At 44.4% G+C, this 23,105-nt stretch overlaps 1 protein-coding gene across 2 annotated transcripts in view; it reads left to right on the top strand.

Moving 5' to 3' along the window:
• LOC144500941 (phospholipid-transporting ATPase ID-like) overlaps positions 1-23,105 on the top strand; it is a 222,035-nt gene that overhangs the window by 13,970 nt on the left and 184,960 nt on the right. Inside the window, exons 2-4 of one of the 2 annotated variants that reach the window (XM_078224474.1) lie at positions 7,532-7,616; positions 13,265-13,323; positions 22,554-22,667. In XM_078224474.1, the coding sequence (XP_078080600.1) occupies positions 7,574-7,616; positions 13,265-13,323; positions 22,554-22,667 (216 nt within the window). In that variant the 5' untranslated portion in view covers positions 7,532-7,573. The remainder of the gene's footprint in view (positions 1-7,531; positions 7,617-13,264; positions 13,324-22,553; positions 22,668-23,105) is intronic. The other variant, XM_078224515.1, reaches the window with a different exon arrangement.

The following is a 23,105-nucleotide window of genomic DNA, read 5'->3' as shown; positions in this document are numbered from 1 at the left end:
ATGTGTTTGACCGGGATTTATATTTTCCATATTCTGCAGTGATGTCACATCACTTTCCCTGCCATTTTTATAAGAACATAAGAACTAGGAGCAGGAGTAGGCTATCTGGCCCTTTGAGCCTGCTCAGCCATTCAATAAGCTCCACTTACCCGCCCGCTCACCATGACCCTTAATTCCTTTACTGTTCAAAATCTATCTAACTTTACCTTAAAAACATTTAACGAGGTAGCCTCAGCCTCACTGGGCAGGGAATTCCACAGATTCACAACCCTTTGGGTGAAGAAGTTCCTCCTCAACTCAATCCTAAATCTGCTCCCCCTTATTTTGAGTCTATGCCCCCTAGTTCTAGTTTCACCCGCCAGTGGAAACAACCCTGCTTCTATCTTATCTACTCCCTTCATAATTTTATATGTTTCTATAAGATCCCCCTCATTCTTCTAAATTCCAATGAGTATAGTCCCAGTCTACTCAGTCTCTCCTCTTAAGCCAACCCTCTCAAGTCTGGAATCAACCTATTGAATCTCCTCTGCACCCCCTTCAGTGCCAGTATATCTTTTCTCAAGTAAGGGGACCAAAACTGTGCACAGTTACCTCATTATTAACTCCCCCTTCTCATACTCTGAAGGACCAATGTTTATCTGAGCCACTCTTTTTCATTTTATATATTTGTAGCAACTTTGCTATCTGTTATTATATTCTGTTATTATATTGCTGGCCGCAATTCTCCCATCCCGCTACGCTAATTTTGTAGCGTACTGGGCCGGGAGAATCACACAAGGGGCGATGCACAGGATTCGCGTGAGAGTTCATGCCCTGCTAGCATCTCCCAGTGCCAGATTTCTGGCATGGCCTGATCCGTGCCAGTAATTGGTGGGGAGGTGGCGCTAGCATTTAAATGATATTTTAAATATTTAAATGCTATTAGTGGACCCGGGACTGAATTCTCCTATCCTGCCAGAGTGTTTCACTCAGCGGGGTTTACAGTTGCTCCCCACTTTCGGGGAGCTAGTGGCCTGACCCCGCTGGAGTGAAGGGGGGGCTATCGGGGCCACCCAGGGATGGTGTGACAGAAGGGGGTGGTGCCCCCTGGGCATCGGCACCCTGGCAGTGTCAGTCTGTGCCCATTGGCACTGCCCATCGGTCATAGGGCGGCGTCAAGTGGGTGGGCATGATGGGGGAGGGGTCGAGGGGGCAGTCGGTGGGGTGGGGAGTCCCACTGCCACTCTGCCATTGGGATCGGTCAACTAAGGAGGGAGGCCAGCAATCTGGGTGGGGGGGAAGGGTTAGTCAGGGGACGGGTGGGTCTGTCTGCTGGGGCGGGGATCGGGTGGAGATGGGGACGTGAAGATCGGGGTGGTCTGGGACGGGGGTTTGGGGCTGGCCCGAGAATGATTGGGGGGCCTGCGATCGGGTCTTGGTGGGGGGTTGGAGAGGCAGCATTGTGGGGGGTTGCGGGGCTGGCAGCGATCAAGCTGGCCAGCAATCAGGAGGGAGGCTGACAGTGCGGGGGCCACTGCGCAGGTGCAAAGGCCCACTTGGTTCAGCCTCCTGGTTGGGAATAGGTCCGGCCCACTAATCTATAATGATATTCATGCACCACGGTGGCCTCTGCAGTGCACAGAGTGTGGGAGATTGTAGTCTGAACTCCCACTGAAAAAAACGTGAATTATTCCAGTTTTTCATGCAAATTCAACAATTAGAATTTTGTGGGGAGAATTCGGCCATAATCTACCTCACTTTTCTTGATAGCTTTTTTCGGGGCTTTCTGTTGATCTTTAAAGATTTCCCAATCCTGTGGTTTCCCACTAATCTTTGCCACTTTGTATGCATTTTCTTTCAATTTGATACCCTCCTTTATTTCCTTAGATACCTATGGCTCATTATTCCTTTTCACACAGTCCTTCCTTTTCACTGGTATATACTTTTGCTGAGCACTGTGAAAAATCGCATTGAAAGTCCTCCACTGTTCCTCAATTGTATTAATTAATTTAATCTTAATTAATTTATAATTAATAAAACTGATATTCCAAATATTCCCCTTACATGTGCTAGTAAATCTTATTACAGCAAATAAAGAAACTTACAATTAATGATAAATTACATGAGTTCTGAAAATAAACAAGCAAAATATTCACGAACCAATCAGTTATCTGTTTTCCGTGATCTCACAGTTTGATCTCTCTCAGAAGGTGGCTGCCCCAGACTGGACTGGATTAGATAACTCTTCCAGCTAGTGGTTACTGCCCCTGGGTTGTCATTAATCATCATGTCCTTGCTGCGCATGAGCCAGATTAAGTTGGGGGGCATGGGGGTTGGGAGAATCCCATAGGAGTTCTTGCCAGTGCTAACCGCGCACTGGCCCCTCCCCCACGATTCTCCAGCCCTTGCGTGATTTGCACATGAGTGCATTAGGCTGGAGAATCATGCCAAATGTTTCAAGTTTGTATGACTTTTCTTCACCTAACCAGGCTCTGCATTCAAAGGATCATCCTCCACCACTTCTGCTAACTCCAGCCTGATGTCATCACCAAACACAACTTCCCCCACCCCTCTTTCAGCATTGTGCATGGACCACTCCCTCCATGACATGCTGGTCCACTCTTCCATCACCCCCAACTCCTCATCCTCTTCCAATGGCACCTTCCCATAAAATTGTAGAAATTGCAACACCTACCCCTCTACCTCCTCATCCTCATTGTCCATGGCTCCAAACTCTTTTTTTAGGTGCAGTAAGAAGTCTCACAACACCAGGTTAAAGTCCAACAGGTTATTTGGTAGCACGGGCTTTCAGAGCACTGCCCCTTCATCAGATGAGTACTTTTGGGTGAAGCAATGTTTCACTTGCACTTCCTTCAACTTGGTCTGCTCCCAATGCGGTCTCCTCTACACTGGGGAGACTAAACGCAGACTGGTTTAGTGTTTTGTGGAACACTTTCATTTACTTAGTTCACAAACATGCCCTGACCTCCCTGTTGCTTGCCATTTCAACTCAACATCTTGTTGTCATGCCCACATGTCCATCCTTGGCCAGCTGCAATGTTCCAGTGAAGCCCAAATCAATCTGGAGGAATAGCATCTCATCTTCTGATTAGGTACTTTACAGGCTTCTGGACTTGACATTGAGTTCAACAACTTTTACAGAGCACTGACTTTTGTTCTGCTGTTACACTTTCTTTAAGCCATTATTGGCATCTTCTTTAGTCTACATCAATACCATTAAAACTAGCATGGCCGCACAATGGCCTGGCCCCTGGCCCCATCTGTGCTAGTCCCTCTTACACAGTATAAAATCCATAAATTTTCTCCCTCTCTAACCTCTGAATGAAGAGACATATGGATTCAACTCTGTTTCTCTCTCCACAGATGCTGCCAGACCTGCTTTTGGTCTGGGTTTTTCCAGCATTTTCTGTTTTTATTTCAGGAATTCTTGTCTGTGATCTTTGGATGTCACTAACAAGGCCAGAATTTATTACCAATTGCCAATTACCTTGAGATGGTGGTAATGAGCAACCTACTTGACCCATTACTGTCTATTTAGTATTGGTACACCCGTAATACTTTTTGGGACCATGTTCCAGGATCTTGGCCTAGTGATAGTGAAGGAATAGAAATACATTTCAGGATGGTATATGGTTTGGATGGGAGGGTACTGGGGTTGGTCTCCCCACGCTGACCTTGCTGTTCCAGTTGGTAGAGATGACTGGTTTGGAAGGTCCTTCAACGTATTTGATGTTGTTACATCTTTTAGATGGCACACACTGTTACTATGATATGCCAGTTGCCATGATATGCATCATGTGGATGGAATGAATGTTTAAGGTGGTGGATGGGCACCAATTAAGTGGGCTACTTGACCCTGGATTGTATCAAACTTCTTAAGTGCCTTAGCCAGGCAAGTGGAGAGTATTCCATCACACTCCTAATTTGTACTTTGTATACAGTGGACAGGTTTTGGGAAGTCAGGAGGTGAATTACTTACCGCAGAAATCCCAGTTTATGACCTGCTATCCTAGCCACAGCATTCAAATGGCTGATCCAGTTGTCGTGACCAGGCCAGAAACTCCACCGTGTTTTATAAAGATAGCATAGACCCTAAGTCTTTACCTTTGAATTTAGCATAGGTGAGCATAAGGTGTTTCACTCCAGTTTTGATTCAAGTGACCCACTAGGAAGCATTTATCAAACAAAGTTTATTTAAGAACACAGTTAGAATATAATAAGAAAAAATAGCATAACTTTTACGATTTATAAAAATCAACCACGATATAGTATAAACCTTAACAGTTAACTATGATGTTCCAAGTCAAACAACACCCCACAAACATTCGCCTCTTTCTAGACTTGGCAAAAAAAAAGTGTGCTCACATGATGCTGCATTTTGCAGCTTTTTAACACCTGCTGTGAAATAGTCCTTTGAAGGTTGGATTGAAACTCTGTGGCTCCCCAGTCCTGGAACTTTCAGCACGCCTCTGGAGAGAGACAGAGGGAGAGAGACATGCAGGCCTCCTCTAGCTTCTAGCTAGCAACTAAAAAAGCAGAATTTTCAACTCCTGAGAGAGGGGAAAGCCAGAGCCACGGCTTTCTGTCTCACATCCAAACAGCATCTAAACCGAAACTAAAGTATTGGACTTTGCTGTAGAAACCTGAACTGTCAATCATGCTCTACCCAACAATTCCAAAAGGACCATAAAACCCCAGGACACTGCATTAGGCCAGATTAAAAATAAATAAGAGACCCATTATCTTGCTTCAGTAACAATTAGAGGACACCAGTCAGACAAATGGCAACAGTATAATACAATATAATACAGGCAGTCCCCGGGTTACGAACGCCCGACTTACGAACGCCCGTACTTACGTACCGACCTCTGTAAAGCCTATTATTTAAAAAAATCGAGTTACATACAATGGTTCGTACTAACGAACGGGCGGACTACATTGCGCGACGCTCAAAACACTGCGCGTTTTCAGCGGTTCGTCGGCCCGAGGGAGAACAACGCCACGCCATCGTCGCCATTTTAAGTCGGATCGCGTAAACACTGTTGTGTGCGTTGTGTTTTGACTTAAAGTTTTCGTGTGTTTACCCTCGTAATCATGGTTCCAAAGCATAAATCTGATGCAAGTGATGGTGATGCATCGAAGAAAAGGAAAACGATCACGATTGAAACGAAAGTGGAAATAATAAAGCGATTGGAGAGAGGTGAAACGCCAATAAACATTGGAAAAGCGTTAGGCTACAGTCGGTCAACAATCGGGACAATTATAAAGGACAAGGGGGGAGTAATGGAGCATGTAAAAGGCTCTGTCCCGATGAAAGTGACAATTATCACTAAGCAACGCAGTGGTTTAATTATCGAAATGGAAAGGCTATTGAAATTTGGTTAGAGGATCAAAATCAGCGTAATATTCCTATTAGCCTTGGCTTAGTGCAAGAAAAGGCTCGAAGCCTTTTCAGTGATTTAAAAGCTGCACGTGCAGCAAGTGAAGATGATTGTGATGAAGAATTTGTTGCGAGTAGGGGTTGGTTCAAGCATTTCAGAAGGAGAGTAAATTTACACAATGTTAAAGCGCAAGATGAAGCAGCGAGTGCCGATGTAAGTGCTGCGAGAGGGTTTTCTGAAATGCTGGAAAAAATTATTGAGGAGGGAGGTTATGTGCCTGAGCAAATATTTAATATTAGACGAGACTGGCTTATTTTGGAAAAAAATGCCTGAAAGGACATACATTTCAAAAGAGGAAAAAACTGCTCCAGGGCATAAGGCATCCAAGGATAGGCTAACGTTATTGCTTGGTGGTAATGCATCCGGGGATTGCAAGCTTAAGCCTATGCTTGTGTATCGCTCCCTAAATCCGAGGGCTCTTAGCCGAATCATCAAGGCATCTCTTCCCGTTATTTGGAAGTCAAACACAAAGGCTTGGGTAACAAAAGCTCTCTTCGAAGATTGGTTCCTGAACTATTTTGTTCCTGCTGCTGAATGTTATTGCTTGGCCAAGAAGATTCCTTTCAAAATTCTCCTTGTGCTTGACAACGCCCCCGGACATCCAAGCACTTTAGATGACCTTCACCTCAATGTAAAGGTCGTCTTTTTACCACCCAACACCACAGCCAATGGATCAGGGGGTCATAGCCTCCTTCAAGGCTTACTATTTACGCCTGACCTTCTCACAAGCAGTCAGGGCTACCCAAGATGATGCAATGACCTTAAAGGAGTTTTGAAGGAATTACAACATCTACGATGGCATCAAAAACATTGCAGATTCTTGGGAGGAAGTGAAGACAACCAACATGAAAGGAGTGTGGAACAAATTGTGCCCCCAATTCGCACATGGTTTTAAGGGGTTTACAGCTGAGGACATCGCCGAAGCCAGGCAAGCTGTGGTTGATATTGGTAATAATCAACTGCAGTTAGACATCAATGAAGACAATGTCTTAGACTTGCTTGAATCCCATGCCGAAGAACTGACCAATGAGGACCTTATGGAGCTGGAGCAGCAGATGATAGCATTTGAGGAAGAAGGCCGGGACCTAGAAACCCCAGAATCCAAGAAGTTTTTGACGAAGGCATTAGCTGAAGCCTTTCGTCTCATTGAAGCAGGGATGGCAAAGTTAGAGGAGCAAGATCTTAATGCAGAGAGGTTCACCAAAGTTTGCCGGATAGTTACCGATGGCCTCAGCTGCTACAAGGCCATTTATAATGAGAAAAAGAAAAGTTCTGTTCAAGCCTCCCTTGATGTTTACTTTAAGAAATTACTTTAATGTTTTTTATGCCTACACACACACATATATAAATATAAAAATAATCAAAGTTTTGTGTCATTTCCATTTATTATTATTATTGTATTATTATATTTAAGATGTTTTCGGTAAAATATATACTATATACTAAGACAAACATTTGACTAATTGACGCTAGATGTGAACCGTACGTAACTGTTCCAACTTACATACAAATTCGACTTACAGACAGACTTAAAAACAGAACTCATTCGTAACCCGGGGACTGCCTGTACCAGGGTCTGTCTGCTGAGAAATATGAGTAAAATATATTTCTTAAAGGCACAGTATCATCACACAGTTGAACTTTCATTGTTTGATATGCCATTCACAAATTCACATTTTTTTGTGCTGGCATAGCATGCCAGTGTGCTAAATTTGGAAAAGTCAGATGCTGGTTTGATCCCATTTCATTAAGTTATCAAATTTAGCAAAATAAAAACTAGGCTGTTCCCAAGAAGGAAAGAAGCAGTTGTACCACAAAAGTACGTTATCCTAATGCTTATTCCAGAAAATTATTTAAATACAGTCCAGTGAAAATCTAACCTTTGATTACACAAACTAGTGTACACAAACTAGATAGAAAAATACAAAATGAATGAGGGTGTACACAAACTAGATAGAAAAATACAAAATGAATGAGGGTTGGCTGGGGTGGGGCAAGGGTTGGTGGGGGTGGTCGTGGAAGGCATAAGAAGACATATTTAATTTTATGAGATATATTTGCAGATGTATTAATTACTTTTTTTTAAACAGGAATTTCATTGATGTATCGGGAACTAAAAGCAAACATTTGAAATGCCACTATTTGGTATAGATTGTATGCGGTCCAAACATACAGGTAAGATACTTGCAATAGCTTTTCTATCTATCTTGATTTCAGACCTCAATGCACTAGCATGCTTGTCTCTCTGTCTGTCTATTAATCTGTTAGTCATAGAGTCATATAGCGGAGAAAAGGCTCTTCGGTCCATCGAATCTGCACTGACAATAACTACCACTAAAGTGGTAATCCCATTTTACAGCACACTTCCAGGTTGGATCTCATGGGATAAAGGGGGAGGTGGCTAGATGGGTGGAGAACTGGCTTGGTCACAGAAGACAGAGGGTGGTAGTGGAAGGGTCTTTTTCCGGCTGGAGGCCTGTGACTAGTGATGTTCCGCAGGGCTCTGTATTGGGACCTCTGCTGTTTGTGATTTATATAAATGATCTGGAAGAAGGTGTAACTGGGGTGATCAGTAAGTTTGCGGACGACACAAAATTGGCAGGACTTGCAGATAGTGAGGAGCATTGTCAGAAGCTACAGAAGGATGTAGATAGGCTGGAAAGTTGGGCAAAGAAATGGCAGATGGAGTTCAATCCTGATAAATGCGAAGTGATGCATTTTGGTAGAAATAATGTAGGGAGGAGCTATACGATAAATGGCAGAACCATAAAGGGTGTAGATACGCAGAGGGACCTGGGTGTGCAAGTCCACAGATCCTTGAAGGTGACGTCACAGGTGGAGAAGGTGGTGAAGAAGGCATATGGCATGCTTGCCTTTATAGGACGGGGCATAGAGTATAAAAGTTGGGATCTGATGTTGCAGATGTATAGAACGTTGGTTCGGCCGCATTTGGAATACTGCGTCCGGTTCTGGTCGCCACACTACCAGAAGGACGTGGAGGCTTTGGAGAGAGTACAGAGGAGGTTTACCAGGATGTTGCCTGGTATGAAGGGGCTTAGTTATGAGGAGAGATTGGGTAAACTGGGGTTGTTCTCCCTGGAAAGACGGAGGATGAGGGGAGACTTAATAGAGGTGTAGAAAATTATGAAAGGCATAGATAGGGTGAATGGTGGGAAGCTTTTCCCCAGGTCGGTGGTGACGTTCACGAGGGGTCATAGGTTCAAGGTGAAGCGGGGGAGGTTTAACACAGATATCAGAAGGACATATTTCACATAGAGGGTGGTGGGGGCCTGGAATGCGCTGCCAGGCAAGGTGGAGGCAGACACACTGGGAATGTTTAAGACTTATCTAGATAGCCATATGAACGGAGTGGGAATGGAGGGATACAAAAGAATGGTCTAGTTGGACCAGGGAGCAGCACGGGCTTGGAGGGCCGAAGGGCCTGTTCCTGTGCTGGATTGTTCTTTGTTCTTTGTCCCATGTCCTTGAATGTTATCCTTGAATATCCTTGAATGTTCATCTAAATACTTCTTAAAAGTTGTAAGGTTTCTGGCCTCCACTACTTTCCCAGGCAGTGCATTCCAGATTTCCACTGAGTGATTTTTTTCTCAATCCCCTCTGAACCTTCTCCCCCTTACGCTAAAGCTATGCCCCCTCGTGATTGACCCCTCAATCAAGAGGAACTGCTGCTTCCTATTTACCCTGTCTATACCCCTCATAATGTTAAACACCTCAATCATGTCCCCCCTCAGCCTTCCCTACTCTAAAGAAAACTATCCAAGCCTATCCAGTCTCTCCTTATAGTTAAAATGCTCCACCCAGGCAACATCCTGGTGAATCTCCTCTGTACCTTGTCTAGTGTAATCACATCAAAGAACAAAGAAAATTACAGCACAGGAACAGGCCCTTCGGCCCTCCAAGCCTGCACCGACCATGCTGCCCGACTTAACTAAAACATTCTTCCGAGAGTGCGGTGCACACAGTAATCTAGCTGTGGCCTAACCAGTGTTCGGTGTAGCTCCAACATTACCTCCTTTCTCTTATACAATATGCCACGACTGATTAAAATAATTGTCCTATATGTCTTCTTAGCTATCCTAGTTACCTGCTCTGCTGCATTCTGGGATCTGTAAATAAGTACCCCAAGATCCATCTGTTCCTCTAAGCTTCCTAGTGTCCTGCTGTTCATTAAATATTTCCTTGTCTTGTTCCAAAGTGCACCACCTCACACTTATCAGGGTTAAATACCATCCGCCACTGCTCTGCCCATCTGACCAACCCATCTATATCTTCCTGTAACCTATGACCTTTTTCTTCACTATTAACCACCCTACCACTCTTGCTGTCATCTACAAACTTACTTATCATTCTCCCACATTGTCATTTATATCATTTATGTATATAACAAACAATAAGGATTCCAGCACTGAATCTTGTGGTATTACATTAGACACTGGCCTCCAGTCACTCAAACAGCCTTCCACAACCACTTTTTGTGTCCTATTACTAAGCTAGTTTCTGATTCATCTTGCCAAGTTTCCCAGAATTAAATATGCTTATCAGCCTCCCATGTGGGACCTTGTCAAATGTTTTGCTAAAATCCATATAAACTACATCAACTGCACTTCCCTCATCCACACACTTGATCAAGTTTGTTAGGCATGACCTCTGTCTGACTAAGCTATGCTGGCTGTCCCTAATTAAGTAATAGTTTTAACAACACCAGGTTAAAGTCTAACAGGTTTATTTGGTAGCAAATACCATTAGCTTTCGGAGCACTGCTCCTTCGTCAGATGGAGTGGAAATTTGCTCTCAAACTTTTGAGAGCAAATTTCCACTCCATCTGACGAAGGAGCAGCGCTCCGAAAGCTAATGGCATTTGCTACCAAATAAACCTGTTGGACTTTAACCTGGTGTTGTTAAAACTGTTACTGTGTTTACCCCAGTCCAACGCCGACATCTCCTCATCATGTCCCTAATTAATCCATGCCTTTCCAAGTGGAGGTTAATTCTCTCCTTAGGAATTTTCTCCAATAGTTTCCCTACCACTGAAGTGAGAGTCACTGGTCTGTAATTTCCTGGTTTTTACCTACTAGCCTCTTGAACAATCGAACCACATTTCCTGTCCTCCAGTCCTCTGGCATTTTCCCGTGGCCAGAAAGGAATTAAAAATTTGTCTCAAAGCCCCTGTAATTCCTGCCTCGCCTCTCACAGCAGCCTGGAATGCAATTTTTTCAGGCCTGGAGATTTGTCTATTTTTAAGCCCGTCAAAGCCTCCAATACCTCCTCATTTCCTATGTCAAACAGTGCAAGTGCCTCACAGTCCCTTTTCCTGAATTCTGTACCCGCATTCTCCTTATCCTGAGTGAAGACTGATGAGAAGTATTTATTTAACACCCTTAGAATGTCCTGCGGCTTCATACACAGATCGCCCTCTTGGTCTCTAATGGGCTCTGCTCTTTCCCTGGTTAACCTCTTCTCCTTAATGTATTTATCGAATATCTTAGGATTCTCCCTAATCTATTCGCTAGTCCTTTTTCATGTCTCTATTTTTCCTCTTCTAATTGCTTTCTTAAGGTGATGGTGTTCCCAAGTATCTGCTGCTCTTGTCCTTCTAGATATTAGTGGTTGTGTGTTTGGTAGGTGCTGTTTAAGGAATGCTTGCTGAGTTCCTGCAGTGCATCTTGTAGATGGCACTAGGTTCATCTTCAGGTGCTTCATCAATGGAATTCCCTCCAACATAAGGTCAGAAGTGGAGATGTTCATTGGTGATTGCACAATGTTCAGTACCTTTTGCAACTCTTCAGATACTGATTCCATGCCCTTATGCCACAAGACCTGGACAACGCTTGTGCTTGAAAAGTGGCAAGTGATATTCACAGAACACAAGCACCAAGCAATGTCTTGTCTCCAGCAGGAGAATTTAACCCTTCAATGGCATTACAATCACTGAATCTCCCATTATCAACATCCTGGGGTTACCATTGACCAGAAACTGAATTGGACCAGCCACCAAAATACTGTGCCTCCCAGAGCAGGTCAGAGGCATCAGAATTCTATATTGAGACCTCACCTCCTAACTCCCTAAAGCCTGTCCACCATCTACAAGGTACAAGTCAGGAGTGTGATAGAATATTCTACATTTGTCTGGTTGAATGAAGCTACAACAACATTCAAGAAACTCAATACTATTCAGGACAATAAAAACAGAAAATAGTCAGCAAGTCAGGCACTTCATCAGAACTGAGGAAATATAGAAATTTAAATGTTTTGAGCAAATGAAATGGGGAGGGGGAAAGGAAGAATAAAAAGAATGATTTGTTATTGGAAGGAGTGCAGGAAAGACTAAATGATAAAAGGTTTTGTGGAAGTGAGTAAAATAAAAAGATGAAAGTTTTGTCCAGATGAGGTGTGATTAGAACCGTCAAATAGAAGGTGAAGAAATAAAGAAAGAAACAAGGAAAACTGAACCAGCAAAAAAGCATGAGACAAGATGGGAGCAGAGGTCATGCTCTAAAGTTGTTGCAGTCAGTGTTGAGTCCATTTGCAAGGTCTTTGGTGATGAGGGCATAGATATCTGTGACCATTTGTTAGGAGAATCCTAATTTGCACTGTTCACCCTTTTATGAGCCCAAGCTTATTTCCTGTGGTGGCACTGACATATCTATTCTGTGTCTACCTCCCTTCACCTGATTTGTCATAGACATCACATGCAATCCGTGAGTTCCCATTAAAATCTTCACAACCCCTGTAAATGAGCCTTTAACCAATTCCCAGGAATACCAGGGAACCAAAGGGCTAGCAAGAATGAGGAACTGAAAGAAAGCATTAGTAATAAAGAGAAATGAATGGGACTGAAAGTTTATAATCCTCGGTCTGACCTCTGTCCTAGAGTGTTGAAAGAGCTGGCTGTAGAGATAGTGGATGTGATGGTGGTCATCTTCCAAAATTCTATAGATTCTGAAACAGTTCCTGCAGATTGTAATTTAGCAACTGTAACCCTACTACTTAAGAAAGAAGGGAGGAGAAAACAAGGAACTATTGACCTGACATCAGGAGTAGGAAAAATGGGAGAAACTATTATAAAGAATCTGACAACTGGACACTTAGGAAATAATGGAAGGATTGGGCAGAGTCAACATGGGTTTATAACAGGGAAATCATATTTGACAAACCAGTTAGTTTTTTGAGGATGTAACTAGCAGACTTACCCTCTCAACGGCAATTGAGGATGGGCTCACCAAGCCAGCAAGACCCAATTCCCATGAATTAATTTGAAAAAAGGAAAGGGGGAACCAGTGGATGTGGTGTATTTGGATTTTCAGAAAGCTTTTGATAAGGTCCCCACAGGAGATTAGTAAGCAAAATTAGAGCACATGGAATTGTGGGTAATGTTCTGTGCCCACCCCAGTCCAACGCCGGCATCTCCACATCACGGTAATGTTCTGGTATGGACTGAGAATTGGTTAACAGACCGAAGACAATGTGTAAGGAGAAAAGATTCATTCACAGTATGGCAGGTTTTGACTACTCGGGTACTGCAAGGATCAGTACTTGGGTACACATACTTGGGTGCACATAGGGTGGAATTTAATGCTATCCTCCATCGGAAGTTTGGTGGTGAGGGGCATTTAATCGGATAGGAGGGTAACAGGTGGAAATCCCGTCACCTTCCTACTTCCACCTCAATTACGTTATTCAGTTCATCATGTCCAAAGAACTTCAATTTAGTTCAACATCCCAACTTTTTTCCCATAATCTTGGAAATTAATTATCTTCAAGTACATATGTTTGTGTAACAATTATTTGTTTTTGTTCCACAGAGCAAGAGAGATATTTAAAGGCAAATGACAGAGAATTCAATCTAAAATTCAATTATGTGGTGAGTAGACATAATGTTTAAATGTTGACAAAGCATTTTTGATGGTTTAATGGGAAAATATACTGAATAAAATGGCATTGAAGATCCAAGGTATAATCCCTAGTGTGTACTGGCAGGAAAATAATATGCAGTCATATAATTTGTAAGATTAAATATCTGACCTGTCATTGTATTGTTGATAACTTACCCTTAGAGTGAAGGATAATTCTGCTAGAGCCAAAGTTAGTACAGTGTGTAACTGCATTATGGATGTTCCTGAGCAAAGCTTAGTTGGGGGTTTTCAGTGAAGCATACATCTTGAACATCCATATCATATAATTCACATTTCCATAAGCGAAGATGATCAGATAATATATGAGTGATAAAATTCAATTAATTGTCTTGTGCAGAATAGTCTGTGAATCATGTTTTTCACTCAAATATTGTGAAGTTGTCCCACGTTGCACTGGTAACTGCAAAAAAGAGTCCCCGCAGCAACAAATTTAGGCTTATCTGTCAGTTGCTCCACATACTTGGAGATTGATCTTCAAGCCTGCATGGCCCTTTGAGGTTTTTTGAAGTTCTTAAGTTTGCCATTTGGTCACTTGATCCTGTTCTGCCATATAGTACGATTATGATAGATCTTCCACAGTTTCCCATACTATGCCCATATCTCTTAATTCCCTTAATAACCAATATTCTATAGACTTTTGACTTGAATATACTCAACAACTGAGTATCCACAGAATGTTGGGGTGTCGAATTCCAAAAGTACACAATTCTTTGAACAAAGAAATTTATCCTCATCTCAGTCTTAAACAGCTGACTCCTTATTCTGAGACCATAGTTCTAAACACTACAGCCTGAGGAAACATACTCCCAGCATCTGCCCTGTCAGTCCCTTAATAATTTTATATATTTCTATAAGGTCACTTCTCATTCTTCTAAACTCCAGTGAATATGGGCGTAGTCAACTCCATCTTTCCTCATGGTATTTCATCCCAGGAATCTAGTTGCTCTCATTCTAGGGCTGTTATATCCTTCCTTGGACGGTAAGGCCAAAATTATGTACAGTTCATATTGCAGGAGTAATCTCACCATGACTCTATATAATTGCAGAAACGTGCCTTTGTCCATTTTTAAGAAAGCCTTTGTTTTCCTGTTTGCTGTACCTGCATGTTAACCTTATGTAATTTGTGAATCTATATGATTGATAAAAATAAACTAACCCTCTTGTCCTTCTCAATCCGGCTGCAATCTTTGACACAGTTGACCACACCAACCTCCTCCAAAACCTTTCTACTGTTGGCTAGCAGCTGGGACTGCCCTCATCTAGTTTCATTCTTAACTATCTAATCACAAATTGCAATGGCTTTTCTTCTGATTTCTGCAGAGTTACTTCTGGTATTCCCTAGGGATCCACCCTTGTTCTTCTATTTTTCATTTATGTGCTGCCCTTGGGCACATCATCCAAAAGCACAGTGCTAGTTTTCACATAGAATCACAGAATTTCTACAGTGCAGAAGGAGACCATTCATCCCATCGAACCTGCACCAACACCAATCCCACCCTGGCCCTATCTCTGTAACCCCAAATATTTACTCTGCTAATCCCCCTGACACTAAGGGACAATTTACCATGGCCAATCCACTTAACGCACACATCTTTGGAGTGTGGGCGGAAACTGGAGCACCAAAGCAGACACACAGGGAGAACATGCAAACTCCACATAGACAGTTGCCTGAGGCTGGAATTAAACCCGGGTCTCTGGCACTGTGAGGCTGCAGTGTTAACCACTGCTGCCGTCAGGTATGCTGATACCGCCTAGCTCTCGCAACTTCTGTTGCTAATTATTAGACAGCTTACCCAGCATCCAGTACTGAATAGACAGCACTTTTCTCCAGTTTTCTGAAATATTTCTGCCTTTCCGCTTCCACCAGATTTAAGTTCTGGATGGGATGGCTGATGGTCAATCTTCCCACATCACAGCCAATTTAGACCTTTAAGTGGTAAATTAATGACTGTTGCTGCCGAGATTAACCCAGCTGCAAGTGGATCTGAAACCATGGCCGTGATTCTCCCAAAAGCGCTGAATTAGCGGGAAAACTGTTCGAGATCCCGACTGTTTTGTCAGTTCAGATTCTCACCTGAATCTTCCCATTATGCACCGAAGAGGTTCCAATCGGGAATTTCATTAAAAACACAGGGGGGTGGAGCCTATTCACACCGGAGCCTGACAGTTCTAGAACTCTGCGCATGCGCAGTGGCTCCGATCTGTCAGACACCCCACTTGTTGGTCAGCTCAATCGCTGGCCAGCCCTGGACCCCCGCAGTGCTGCCCCCCCACCCACACACAACCCCCCCCCCCCCCCCCCCCCGGCCCAATCAAGGGCCCCACGCAATTCCCGGGCCAGCCCTGACCTCCCTCTCCCCCCCCCCCCCCCCCACCCACCCTGGAGCACCCAGATGTCCAGCCCCCCCCCCCCCCCCCCCCAGCAGTTGCAATCCCCCCAACCCTCTCACCCCGGCAGACCCCCCACCCCGCCCACCAGCCTGCCCAATCGCTGCCCTCCCTCCAACCCAGACTGATCCTGTTTGCAGAGTGGCAGCCGTACTCCCCCCACCCCCACCAATTCCACCTAGGCCCCATCCACAATAGTCCCCACACTGGAGGGGGTGCAGAGGAGATTCAGTAGGAGTTGAGAGGATTGGCTTATGAGGAGACACTGAGTAGACTGGGGCTATACTAATTGGAATTCAGAAGAATGAGGGGAGATCTTATAGATATATATAAGATAATGAAGGGAATAGATAAGGTAGAAGCAGGGAAGTTGTTCCCACTGGCGGGTGAAACTAGAACTAGGGGGCATAGCCTCAAAATAAGGGGAAGCAGATTTAGGACTGAGTTGAGGAGGAACTTCTTCACACAAAGGCTTGTGAATCTGTGGAATTCCCTGCCCAGTGAAGCAGTTGAGGCTACCTCATTGAATGTTTTTAAGGCAAGGAAAGATAAATTTTTGAACAGTAAAGGAATTAAGGGTTATGGTGAGCGGACGGGTCAATGGAGCTGAGTCCACAAAATGATCAGCCATGATCTTATTGAATGGCAGAGCAGGCTTGAGGGGCCAAATGGCCTACTGCTCCGAGTTCTTATGTTAGTATGTTCTTGGCACTGCCCAATGCCCGATGGGCAGTGCCAAGATACCCCCTGGGCATGGGCACTTTGCCCCTTGTGCAGTGCCAGGGGGCACAGGCTGGCACTGCCAGGGTGCTCATACCCAAGGGGCACCACTTCCCCACTGCCTGATCCCCTGGGGGGCCCCGATTGCCCCCCCTTCATTCCGGCGGGATCTCCCACTAGTTCCCCGAATATGGGGAGCTACTCTAAACCCTGCCAGAATGAAGTACTCCTGGCAGGGTGGGAGATTCAATCGGGACCGGTAAGTTCCCGATAATCACATTTAAAATATAATAAAAACAGATTCAAATTACTTACCTGCTTTCCTGCCGGTTTCCAGTGTGGTCTGACCGGCAACTATTTTCCGGCTCTGGGAGATGCGCATGCATTCCCAGCGCATGCGCAAATCCTGGAACAAGGCCGGCGATGCGCATCTCCCACCCCAACGTGCCAGAAAAATTGCGGGTCGCGGTGGGAGAATCGCGGCCCATGTGTCGTGTATGTCAGGTGAATCTTTGCTGATTGCTTGTCACCGTGGAGGTTGGTGGGGGTGTGGTCCCTTGATCAGAGTCAGCCAATTTCTCCTTGATCGATTGGATGTTGGGAAGAGAGGGGGAACGCACTCACAAGACAGCCCCGAACATCACCCAAGCACAACGCAACGCCATCCACGCTCTCAAGACCAACCGCAACATTGTCATCAAACCAGCAGACAAAGGAGGGGCCATCGTCATACTGAACAGAACGGATTACTGCAAAGAAGTGTACCGACAACTAAACAACGAGGAACACTACAGACAGTTACCTGCAGATCCGACCAAAGAACACACCCGTCAACTCAACACTCTGATCAAGACCTTTGATTCGGACCTTCAGAACACCCTCCGTGCTCTCATCCCACGTACTCCCCGCGTTGGAGATCTCTACTGCCTCCCGAAGATACACAAGGCAAACACATCCGGCCGTCCCATCGTATTGGGCAATGGGACCCTGTGCGAGAACCTCTCTGGCTATGTCGAGGGCATCCTGAAACCCATTGTACAAAGAACCCCCAGCTTTTGTCGCGACACGACGGACTTCCTACAGAAACTCGGCACACATGGAGCAGTTGAACCAGGAGCGCTCCTCGTCACAATGGATGTCTCGGCACTCTACACCAGCATCCCCCATGACGATGGCATTGCTGCAACGGCCTCAGTGCTCAGCGCCAACAACTGCCAGTTTCCAGATGCAATTTTACATCTCATCCGCTTCATCCTGGACCACAATATCTTCACCTTCAACAACCAGTTCTTCATCCAGACACACGGAACAACCATGGGGACCAAATTCGCACCTCAATATGCCAACATCTTCATGCACAGGTTCGAACAAGACTTCTTCACCGCACGGGACCTTCAACCGATGCTATACACTAGATACATCGATGACATTTTCTTCCTTTGGACTCATGGTGAACAATCACTGAAACAACTGTATGATGACACCAACAAGTTCCATCAGACTCACCATAGACTACTCTCCGGAATTGGTTGCATTCTTGGACACACGCATCTCCATTAAGGACGGTCACCTCAGCACCTCACTGTACCGCAAGCTCACGGATAACCTCATGATGCTCCACCTCTCCAGCTTCCATCCTAAACACGTTAAAGAAGTCATCCCCGACGGACAAGCCCTCTGTATACACAGGATTGCTCGGATGAGGAGGATCACAACAGACACCTCCAGACGCTGAAAGATGCCCTCATAAGAACAGGATATAGCGCTCGACTCATTGATCAACAGTTCCAACGCGCCACAGCGAAAGACCGCACCGACCTCCCCAGAAGACAAGCATGGGACACAGTGGACAGAGTACCCTTCGTCGTCCAGTACTTCCCCGGAGCGGAGAAGCTACGGTATCTCCTCCGGAGCCTTCAACATGTCATTGATGAAGACGAACATCTCGCCACACCCCCACTTCTTGCCTTCAAACAACCGCACAACCTCAAACAGACCATTGTCCGCAGCAAACTACCCAGCCTTCAGGAGAACAGTGACCATGACACCACAGCAACCTCTGCAAGACATGCCGGATCATCGACACAGATGCCATCATCTCACGTGAGAACACCATCCACCAGGTACACGGTACATACTCTTGCAACTCGGCCAACGTTGTCTACCTGATACGCTGCAAGAAAGGATGTCCCGAGGCATGGTACATTGGGGAAACTATGCAGACGCTGCGACAACGGATGAATGAACACTGCTCGACAATCGCCAGGCAAGACTGTTCTCTTCCTGTTGGGGAGCACTTCAGTGGTCACAGGCATTCGGCCTCTGATATTCGGGTAAGCGTTCTCCAAGGCGGCCTTCGCGACACACGACGGCGCAGAGTCGCTGAGCAGAAACTGATAGCCAAGTTCCGCACACACGAGGATGGCCTCAACCGGGATATTGGGTTCATGTCACACTATTTGTAACCCCCACAGTTGCCTGGACCTGCAGAGTTTCACTGGCTGTCTTGTCTGGAGACAATACACATCTTTTTAGCCTGTCTTGATGTTCTCTCCACTCATATTGTTTTGTTTCTTAAAGACTTGATTAGTTGTAAGTATTCGCATTCCAACCATTATTCATGTAAATTGAGTTTGTGTCTTTATATGCTCTGTTTGTGAACAGAATTCCCACTCACCTGAAGAAGGGGCTTGGAGCTCCGAAAGCTTGTGTGGCTTTTGCTACCAAATAAACCTGTTGGACTTTAACCTGGTGTTGTTAAACGTCTTACTGTGTTTACCCCAGTCCAACGCCGGCATCTCCACATCATGATTAGGGACAGTCAGCATGGCTTTGTGAGTGGAAAATCATGTCTCACAAATTTGATTGAGTTTTTTGAAGGGGTAACCGAGAAGGTAGATGAGGGCAGTGCAGTTGATGTTGTCTTTAGCAAGGACTTTAGCAAGGCCTTTGACAAGGTACCGCAAGGTAGGTTGTTGCATAAGATTAAATCTCACGGGATCCAAGGTGAAGTAGCTAAATGGATACAAAATTGGCTTGATGATAGAAGCCAGAGGGTGGTTGTAGAGGGTTGTTTTTCAAACTGGAGATCTGTGACCAGTGGTGTGCCTCAGGGATCTGTGCTGGATCCACTGTTATTTGTCATTTATATTAATGATTTGGATGAGAATATAGGAGGCATGGTTTGTAAGTTTGCAGATAACACCAAGATTGGTGGCTCAGTGGACAGTGAAGAAGGTTATCTCAGATTGCAATGGGATCTTGATCAATTGGGCCAGTGAGCTGACGAATGGCAGATGGAGTTTAATTTAGGCAAATGTGAGGTGATGCATTTTGGTAGATTGAACCAGGGCAGGACTTACTCAGTTAATGGTAGGGCGTTGGGGAGAGTTACAGAACAAAGAGATCTAGGAGTACAGGTTCATAACTTCTTGAAAGTGGAGTCACAGGTGGACAGAGTGGTGAAGAAGGCATTCAGCATGCTTGGTTTCATTGGTCAGAACATTGAATATACGAGTTGGGACGTCTTGTTGAAATTGTACAAGACATTGGTAAGGCCACACTTGGAATACTGTGTATAGTTCTGGTCACCCTTTTATAGAAAGGATATTATTAAACTAGAAAGAGAGCAGAAGAGATTTGCTAGGATGCTACCGGAACTTGATGGTTTGAAGTATAAGGAGAGGCTGGACAGACTGGGACTCTTTTCCTCTGGACACAAAAGGCTGAGGGATGATCTTATAGAGGTCTATAAAATAATGAGGGGCACAGATCAACTAGATAGAACATAGAACATAGAACATTACAGCGCAGAACAGGCCCTTCGGCCCACGATGTTGCACCGACCAGTTAAAAAAAAAAACTGTGACCCTCCAACCTAAACCAATTTCTTTTCGTCCATGAACCTATCTACGGATCTCTTAAACGCCCCCAAACTAGGCACATTTACTACTGATGCTGGCAGGGCATTCCAATCCCTCACCACCCTCTGGGTAAAGAACCTACCCCTGACATCGGTTCTATAACTACCCCCCCTCAATTTAAAGCCATGCCCCCTCGTGCTGGATTTCTCCATCAGAGGAAAAAGGCTATCACTATCCACCCTATCTAAACCTCTAATCATCTTATATGTTTCAATAAGATCCCCTCTTAGCCGCCGCCTTTCCAGCGAAAACAATCCCAAATCCCTCAGCCTCTCCTCATAGGATCTCCCCTCCATACCAGGCAACATCCTGGTAAACCTCCTCTGCACCCTCTCCAAAGCCTCCACATCCTTCCTGTAATGTGGGGACCAGAACTGCACACAGTACTCCAAGTGCGGCCGCACCAGAGTTGTGTACAGTTGCAACATAACGCTACGACTCCTAAATTCAATCCCCCTACCAATAAACGCCAAGACACCATATGCCTTCTTAACAACCTTATCTACTTGATTCCCAACTTTCAGGGATCTATGCACACATACACCTAGATCCCTCTGCTCCTCCACACTATTCAAAGTCCTCCCGTTAGCCCTATACTCAACACATCTGTTATTCCTACCAAAGTGAATTACCTCACACTTCTCCGCATTAAACTCCATCCGCCACCTCTCGGCCCAACTTTGCAACCTGTCTAAGTCTTCCTGCAAACTACGACACCCTTCCTCACTGTCTACCACACCACCGACTTTGGTGTCATCAGCAAATTTGCTAATCCACCCAACTATACCCTCATCCAGATCATTAATAAATATTACAAACAGCAGTGGCCCCAAAACAGATCCCTGAGGTACACCACTTGTAACCGCACTCCATGATGAATATTTACTATCAACCACCACCCTCTGTTTCCTATCCGCTAGCCAATTCCTGATCCAATATCTTTTCCCAAAGGTAGGGGATTCTAAAACTAGAGGACATAGGTTTAAGGTGAGAGGGGAGAGATACAAAAGTGTCCAGAGGGGCAATTTGTTCACGCAGAGGATGGTGAGTGTCTGGAACAAGCTGCCAGAGGTAGTAGTAGAGGCAGGTACAATTTTATCTTTTAAAAAGTATTTAGATAGTTACATGGATAAGATGGGTACAGAGGAATATGGGCCAAATGCGGGCAATTGGGACTCGCTTAGGGGGTAAACAAAAGGGCGGCATGGACAAGTTGGGCCGAGGGGCCTGTTTCCATGCTGTAAACCTGATTCTATGCCGGTCCTGAACTCTGATTAGAAGGTCTTTAAATAACTATCAAATAGCATATCAAATGTGGACTTGCCTGATATCAGCTGCTCCCAATTAACTCTCCCTCCCTCCTGCCTAATTCTGTCATAATTTGCCCTCCCCCAATTTAGTACCTTCCTCCAAGGTCCTGACTTATCATTATTCATAGTTATCACTGAAGCGAAAAGACTGAAATATCTCTTTTATCCCCAAACTGTCCCAACCTTCTGGAAAGTTTTCTGGAACTCAGTCACATTGAAACCATCAGACTGTCTGACCAGGCCAGTGGAGTTAATCACAGAAAACCCTATAATGTTTAGTTTAAATGGCATGTCGGTCACAGTGCCTTAACCCATATATAGGCGTGGCTGCACCGTGTCTAGCTTTGCTTAAACAACTATCCTTATTTGGTCAACACAGGAAGCATCAGGGCGCAGCTCACAGGCCAGAACTTGCTGACTTTTTTTTACACAAAAGCCATAAAGTCGAATTTTATTTTTACAAACATTGAAATAGACAAAAAAACTTCTACTGATCAGTAGAAGAGGGACAGGCAAAACATTTTACAAGATTTCTGTCAATAATTTAATAAAAAAGTGGTTTCCATGGGTTGGTTTGAGGATGCTCTTTTCTACTTGATTTATTATTATGCATATGAATGTTTGGGATAGAAAATGCTCTTTTCACATTTCTATTGTTACTAAATTAAGCATATTTTATTTTAAAATTATTTGAATTAGATTATTCATCCTCTCCAAATCACATCTTTTGCAGTAATCACCAGAACGTTGAATTTGATGTGAGCATAGTGCAATTATTTATTCTGTGACTGTGTTATTTAATTTTAGATAGTTACCAAATTTTGTTTTTCATTTCAGAACAATCAAATTAAAACCTCCAAATATAATGTTTTCACGTTCTTGCCAATCAACTTGTTTGAACAGTTCCAGCGAATTGCCAATGCTTATTTTTTATTTTTACTTATGTTGCAGGTAAGTGTTTATCTTAATATGTGTTTATGTTACCTTAAAACCCATCACTTTGACCCAGCTTTTAGTCACCCGGATGACTCCTTTGGCTTGGCATTGATTTTTGCTTGCTGACACTTTTGTGAATCACCTTTGGACATTTTCTACATTAAACCCTGTATAAGTAGAAATTGTATTGTCATGCAATCAATTACTCTCTAAGTAATTCCCTTTCAACAGTTAAGAACATTGCATTTCTAGCCTTTCCTCAGAACTCATGTCCTGTGCGAACAAAAGACCACAAGAGATAAGAGCGGTAAACCATATGAGCCATGATGCTTGTTCCATATTCAATATGACCATGGCTGATCTTGGGCTTCAACTCTACTTTCACATCTCCTCCCCATATCCCTGGATTCCCTGAAGGATCAAAATCTGTCTATCCCAGCCTTAAGTATAGTC

Source organism: Mustelus asterias, chromosome 1, assembly GCF_964213995.1.
Source record: "Mustelus asterias chromosome 1, sMusAst1.hap1.1, whole genome shotgun sequence".
NCBI classification, from domain to species: domain Eukaryota; kingdom Metazoa; phylum Chordata; class Chondrichthyes; order Carcharhiniformes; family Triakidae; genus Mustelus; species Mustelus asterias.
Note: the sequence above shows the minus strand (reverse complement) of the source record. Positions and strands in the feature narration are given on the sequence as shown.